Below are 7,113 nucleotides of genomic sequence, written 5' to 3' on the forward strand. Positions count from 1 at the left end.
GTCAGTACTTGTTGACTTTCCAGTTTGGGCCTTGAGGTCTAGATCTCCTTATTTTACTATATTATTTTTCAGTCCTATGTGAAATCTGTTATTAAATTTGTAAAAGTTATTGTTCCCAGTTAACAGCCCCTTGCTTCTGAATCTCACTCTTTCTATATTATCATGTTACTGACTGAGTCATTAGCCTACATGAGGCTCTTAAACTCCGCACTAAGGATGTTTATCTATTAATTGATAACCCAAGAAAAGGTGACATTCTGCAGTTTTCACTATCTGAAATTTTGTTGTCAAATCAATAAAATATTCTTACCATAAGCAGTCTTCTTAGAAAAAAATAGCTTTGATCACCCAGTTTCATAATACTTAACATGTATACCTTGTGCAAACCGTGTGATGAGCTCATTTGAAATTTTCAGGAAATACGAAATTCTCCCTTCATTCACTTGCACTCTAGTTAATGAAGAATTAAGAGTGAAACATATGTAATTGCTGATACTAGATGGTTATCGATGTATAGAAACAGCAGTGTCCTTTGGTTCAATCTAATATATTATCAGTTGCCAAATAAATGGTGAATAGATGTAGATGGTTAAGCCTATGAGAAAACTAAACTAGATTGCTGTAGACAATTTACAAGATGCAAATTAGACTTGATATGGGTCTTAAAAGATAGTTAGGGTTTGGACATTTTAAAAGAGGGTTCAGACTTCAACTTCTGGCCATGATGGAATAATAGGAGCCATATATTTCCTCCTACCTTAAATCATTAGAAAACTGTACAGAGCAGTGGTTTTCAGACATTAGATGACAGATGGCAAGGTCACTGATTCCTGAGAGAAGGAAAATAAATGAAGTAATCACATGATTGCCCAGCTTGCTACCTGGAAGTGTTTCTGGGTGATAGCATGAGGAGTGGGGAACTCAAGCACGACAGTCCCAGGCTCTCAGAAAACAGAGTTTGGGATTCAAAGAGGCCAAGGAAACTGGAATTTGTGGGCAAAATACTACAGAGAAGTCAGCTTCATAGAGAGAGTGCTCTAGAGCTCTGCAGAGGAGTCCCCTTGAGTACTGATCTGTGTTATGTGCAAGCATGTGGGGAAACTACCCAAGGCAGATTACCCCAGAAAGGATTAAATAGAACAACGCTTGGGGCTCACACAGGACCAGGCAGCTCAGATGTCCATCACCTAAATTAGAAAGACCTTGTAATGTGTGGGATGTACAGAAGAGTCCTCAGAAGGTTATTGTCTCAGTAGTGACATCAGATTAGTTCTAGACTGAAGGCTGCTCTGGATCCACCCTAACACAGCTTCAAAGCAATTCTCAAAAAGATCAAATTGAGTTCCAGTTAACAGCATCCACTGTTAGAATAAAAGCCAGCAATATTTAAAGGAATGCAACAAATTCCAGCACACAAAAATATAAGATTCACAATGTTTGGCATGCAATTAAAAAGTTACCAGGCATACAAAGAAGCATGAAAAGATACATTTAACTAGGAGAAAATCCGATCAGTGAGAACAGACCTAGATATGAAACATGAGAGAATTGGCAGACAGAGGATGTTACAATAGCTATTCTAAGTATACTCCCTGTTCAGTGAGATAGAGGAAGATTTGAACATGATGAGGAGAGAAATGGATGATTTAGAAAGGACCCAAATCAAATCTGTAGAAGTGAAAAATGTAATGTGTGAGATGAAAAATACAGTTGATAAGATTAACAGCAATTCTGTACAGAAACATGGAGAAAATAGAAAAAGAATAAATACTTACCAGCTCATTTCCTAAAGCCAGCATTACCCTGACACCTAAACCTGGCAAAAACATTATTAAAAAACATTAAAATACCAATCAATATTCCCTATTAATATGTATGCAGAAGTCCTTAAAATATACTAATAAATTGAATTCAGCAATATATAAAAAGGAGAATACAGCATAATCCAATAGGGTACATCTCAGGAATATGGGTTTGGCTTAACATTCAAAAAAATCAATATAATTCACTGTATGAACAGACAAAAAAAAGGAAAAATTTATGATAATCTCAATAGATGCAGAAAAGGCATTTAGTAAAGTTCATCAGCTATTCATGAGAAAAACTTTCAGCAGATTAGGAACAGGAGGGAACTTCCTCAGTCTGATAAAGGGCCTCTATGAAAAAGCTAGAGGTGGCATCATGTTTAGTGGTGAAAGACTGAATCCTTTGTACTTAAGATGGGAGCAGAGTAAGATGTTTCTCCTCGCTTCCAGCTAGTGTTGTACCGAAGGTCCTTTTCTGTGCAGTAAGGCAATAAAAGGAAATAAAAGGCATATAGATTAGAAATGAAAAGTAAATATTTATAGACAACTCAGTTGTCTATGCTGACAATCCTAAGGAATCTGTAAAAAAGCTACTAGAACTAATAAGTGAGTTTAGCAAAGTTGAAGAATATAAGGTCAATAAAAATCAATTGTATTTCTGCATACTAGCAATGAACAATTAGAAATTGAAATTAAATATATACACAGATATTATTTATAATAGCATCAAAATACTAAATACTTAAGAAACTATTTAACAAATTATACACAAGACCTGAGCAGTAGAAACTACAAAACACTACGAAGAGAAATTAAAGAAGGCCTAGATAAATTGATATATCAATACCGTGCTCATGAATTGAAAATCTCGGTACTGTTATGGTGGCAGACCACAAATTGATCTGTGGACTTCATGCAACTGCTATATAAATGAAAACGGACTTTTTCTGGGGTAGAGATTGACAAGATGACTATAAAATTTATATGAATATGGGAAGGACCTAGAATAAGCAAAACAATTTTGAAAAAAAAAAACAAAATTGGAGGACTTAGACCCTCTGATTTCAAGACTATAAAACTACAGTAAGCAAGGGTGGTATTTGCATAAAGACAGACAGAAGATCAGTGGTACCTAATAGTACAGAAATTGATCCAGACACGTATGCTCAAAAGATTTTTGACAAAGGTAATTCAATGAGGAAAGGATAATCTTTTCAACTAATAGTACTGGGACAATTGGATAACTGTATTTTAAAAATTGAACCTTGACCCTTCACATCATACACAGAACCTAACTGGAAATGGATCACAGACCTAAATACAAGAGTTAAAACTGCAAATCCTCTAGAATACCCTGGAGAAAATCTTAATGACCTTGGGTTAAGTAAAGAGTCTTTGATAGGACACAATAAACATGGACATAACAGGAAAAACAGATAAATTAGACTTCATCAAGTTATAATTTTGTTCTTCAAAAGACACTTTTAATAAAATGAAAAAACAAGCTGTAGACTGAAATAAAATATTAGTAAAATATATGTTTGATCCATCTTCAGAACCAGATGTATAATCAGATGCAATATATATAGAAAATGCTTACATTGTATAATATAAGGAATATACAGAGATGAAAACAAAAATTCAGTGGGAAAAAAAATGGCCAAGCGTCTATTTGAACAGACACTTCACTGAAGAAGATGTACAGATGACTAATAAGTACATGAAAGACTTTTCAACATTATTAGTCGTTAGGGAAATGGAAATTAAAACCACAAGATCCCAGTACACATCCTCTAAAATGATTAAAATTAAGACCGACAGTACCAAGTCTTGGCAAAGATGTGGAACAGTGGGAACTAAGATATCCTAGTGGTTGGTGTGCAGAATGGTGCAACCATTTGGAAAACGGTGTTGTGGTTCTTAATAAGATAAATAAACTTTTACCATATGAATGAGAAATTACATCCCTGAGTATTTACCCAAGAGAAGTGGAACCATATATCTACAAAATGATTTAGGATTATTTCTAATAGCTAAAAACAGAAGAGAACCAGACCGGAGAGAACAAATTGTGTTATATCCGTACAGTGGATTACTACTCAGCAATAAAAAGGAAGGAACTATTGATCCATGCTGCAACATGTATTTTGCTGGGTAAAAGAAGCTAACCAGACCCAGAAGCGCTATATATATTTATGATTCTGTTTATATGAAATTCTAGAAAAGGCAAAGGATAAGGGAGGACCAACCATAAAAAGGCATGAAGAAGCTTTTGGGATGACAGAAAATGTTCTATGTCATGATTGTTGTGGTGGTAACAGTGTATACGTTTGTCAAAACCCGTCAATTTAGACACTTAAAATCGGCAAATCTTATTGTATGTAAATTATACCTCAATGAAGATGATCTCAAGAAATTAAAAAACAAAAAAGGAAGGTTGGAAAGGCATTTCAGCAGTGGCTAACAGTATGACCGAAAACAGAGAAGAGAGTCCTGGAGCAGGGGTCCTAATTTATCAGAATTATATGGCGTATTTTGGGAGATGAATTTCATTTCATAGTTATATTCAATATTATGGATTCTTTACTCCTGCTGTTATTTAGCTGGAGTGTGGAAGTAAGCAAGGCTTTGTAATTTGCCTAAAATTGATTAATTGTAAATAACATAAAATTAGATCATTGCAGAATAACTCAATTTTTTAATTCACCCTATCCTCTGTTTGTTTTAACAGAAGTCCATGTAATGCTTGATGGTCTGTTACCTCCTGACACCTATTTTAGATTTAATCCTGTTATTTGTGAAAACATACCTCTAGATGAAAGTCGAAATGAAAAGCTGGATCAGCTGCAGTTGGAGGGGTTGAAGTACATAGAAAGAAATGAAGAAAAAATGAAAAAACTTGCAAAAATATTAAGTCAAGAAAAAACAACTCTGCAGAAAATTAATGACTGGATAAAACTAAAAACTGACATGTATGAAGGCCTTCCATTCTTTTCAAAATTATGATGAGTGTGTGCATATATAGCCTCCTAACTGAATGCCTGTTCAGAAGATCCACAGAATTCAATAAGGAATTGTGGGGTTCAGCATGACTACCTTTGAAATGCTTAGAATTCTGGGGAATCCTGAAAAGACAGTGTTCGGACCAGCTTGCACATACAGAAAGGGTGTGCGTGGTTACAGAATTCATCTGGGAATTAGATTTTTATGATAATAATTAACCACGCATTAGGAATCTTACTGTGCCAGTTGGTTTTAGTACATATTGGTGGTGTATTGTTTGCTGTTTGAAAATTTATTAATATATGTGCCAAACAAGGACTAAAAGCTGTCATATTATACTTGGTATTTTTACTTTAGTCACCATAATCATGTTAAATTTATTTGATCATTGATTTTCTTTCATGTGGAAAGCTAATTTCTTCTTAAAATAATTCACCTCTTTAAACATCACTTAGGTTTTCGCTAGCTACATTCTGCATTCCAAATGTTGCCTTCTACTATTGTCATAGCATCTAAACAGATACAGAAAAAATGGGATTCTCTCTATCAAAGGACTTTTACATTTGAAATATGAAAGAGCCAGATACAGTTTTCTATTCCAAATGTGTTTATTTCAACATTGTTTGGTTCCGAAAGATAGGTGAAGTTCCAATCAACCACTTTTTCCCCCTGAAATTTCTAGATAATGCTGTATGTTAACTTTTCTAGCTCTAGCTTAGCATTCACTGTTATGAAAGTAACTATTTGAGTTTACTGTGAAAATGCCCCATCATTAACAAAAATAAACTATTGAAATAATCTATGTTAAAAGGCTGTTATTTTTAAATTATTTATTGTTCCTAACGTAGCCCTTCTTCTCTTCGTAGCATTTGAATATACCTGTCAACAGTATGCTTTAAAAAAATGTCAGGCTTGGTTTACCTTAACTCCTTTAACCATCTGGACTTGACAGAGGTTAATAACATATACACCAACCCGAATCATTGTTTATGCTAATCAGATTCATCTTCGTTGTGTTATCTGTCTGGCATGTAAATCTTTCACCATGTTTAGATTTGTGAAGAGAAATGAAAAAAGGTGCGTGTTCTTTGCTTTGTACATGTAAACTAGAGCTAAACCCCTTACGGGATTGTCATATTGCGTCTTTGCAACATTGATGCGAAGAGGCAGTGAGGTGTGGTTCACAGATGCTGGGGGAGCTGAGTGTCTGGGTGCAGCTTGGGCTCCGATGCAGAGCCCTTCTCTTTGTGACCTGGAGGAGGGTGGACAGCCTCTCTGGCCTTCAGATATTTTATTTGTAAAATGAGAAGAGCTGCCTCTAAAATTTTATTTCCTCTTACGGCAACTGAAAAGTAAATTCTGCGAATGTACAAGCAAAAGATAGGAAGAAGTGTGAAAATGAATTTTCAGTCCTACACAGGTGTAAAATATCTGCTCTTTTCAAAGAAGCAAAGAATTGTCTGTTTTAAAAAGAAAATGTAATAAATTATCCAACTTATCAGTTATTTTAAACATAGAAAATAAAAATTATTTTGTAGCTCAGTCCTTTTGGGGTGTTTCAGTTCTTATTTCTGTAATAAATGCTGTGCTGGTAATATTTCAGTTCTATTCTTGCTGCTGATGTTATTCTTTATTAAAAATAGCACCGGGACTTCCCTGGTGGTGCAGTGGTTAAGAATCCACCTGCCAACACAGGGGACATGGGTTTGAGCCCTGGTCTGGGAAGATCCCACATGCCGCGGAGCAACTAAGCCCATGAGCCACAACTACTGAGCCTGCACTCTAGAGCCCGGGAGCCACAACTACTGAGCCCGAGCACCACAGCTACTGAAGCCTGTGCGCCTAGAGCCTGTGCTTCGCAACAAGAGAAGCCACCACAATGAGAAGCCCGCACACGGCGACGAAGAGCAGCCCCGCTCGCCACAGCTAGAGAAAGCCCTCACGCACAGCAACAGAGACCCAACGCAGCCAAAATTAAAAATAAATAAATAAAATAAAATTTATTTAAAAGAAAAAAAAGTAGCACCTCGGGACTTCCCCAGTGGTCCAGTGGTTAAGACTGCACTTCCACTGCAGGGGGCACGGATTCGATCCCTGGTTGGGGAACTAAGATCCTACATGCCATGTGGCGTGGCCAAAAAAAAAAAAAAAAGAATTTGAAAAATAGTACCTCAGATAGAGTTGTCCATAGAGGCAGATGGGCTGGATGGGATTTCTCCTAGGAAGTGGAGAGAGCCTGGCCTGGGTTATAATTACACTCTGTACCTCTTCCTCTCCCACACTACATTTTATCCAGGAGAAAGTA

General features: G+C 36.1%; 1 protein-coding gene across 4 annotated transcripts in view; it reads left to right on the forward strand.

Annotated features, from left to right (window-relative positions):
- The window catches only part of PNPLA8 (patatin like domain 8, phospholipase A2), a 61,721-nt gene extending 56,012 nt beyond the window's left edge, over positions 1 to 5,709 (forward strand). For all 4 annotated transcript variants that reach the window (XM_007455338.1, XM_007455339.1, XM_007455340.1 and 1 more), the window contains one exon: positions 4,537 to 5,709. In XM_007455338.1, coding sequence (XP_007455400.1) covers positions 4,537 to 4,811 — 275 coding nt within the window. In that variant the 3' untranslated portion in view covers positions 4,812 to 5,709. The remainder of the gene's footprint in view (positions 1 to 4,536) is intronic.
- Positions 5,710 to 7,113: the final 1,404 nt, after the last annotated feature.

The sequence above is a fragment of the Lipotes vexillifer genome, unplaced genomic scaffold (genome assembly GCF_000442215.2).
Source record: "Lipotes vexillifer unplaced genomic scaffold, Lipotes_vexillifer_v1.1 scaffold234, whole genome shotgun sequence".
Taxonomy (NCBI): domain Eukaryota; kingdom Metazoa; phylum Chordata; class Mammalia; order Artiodactyla; family Lipotidae; genus Lipotes; species Lipotes vexillifer.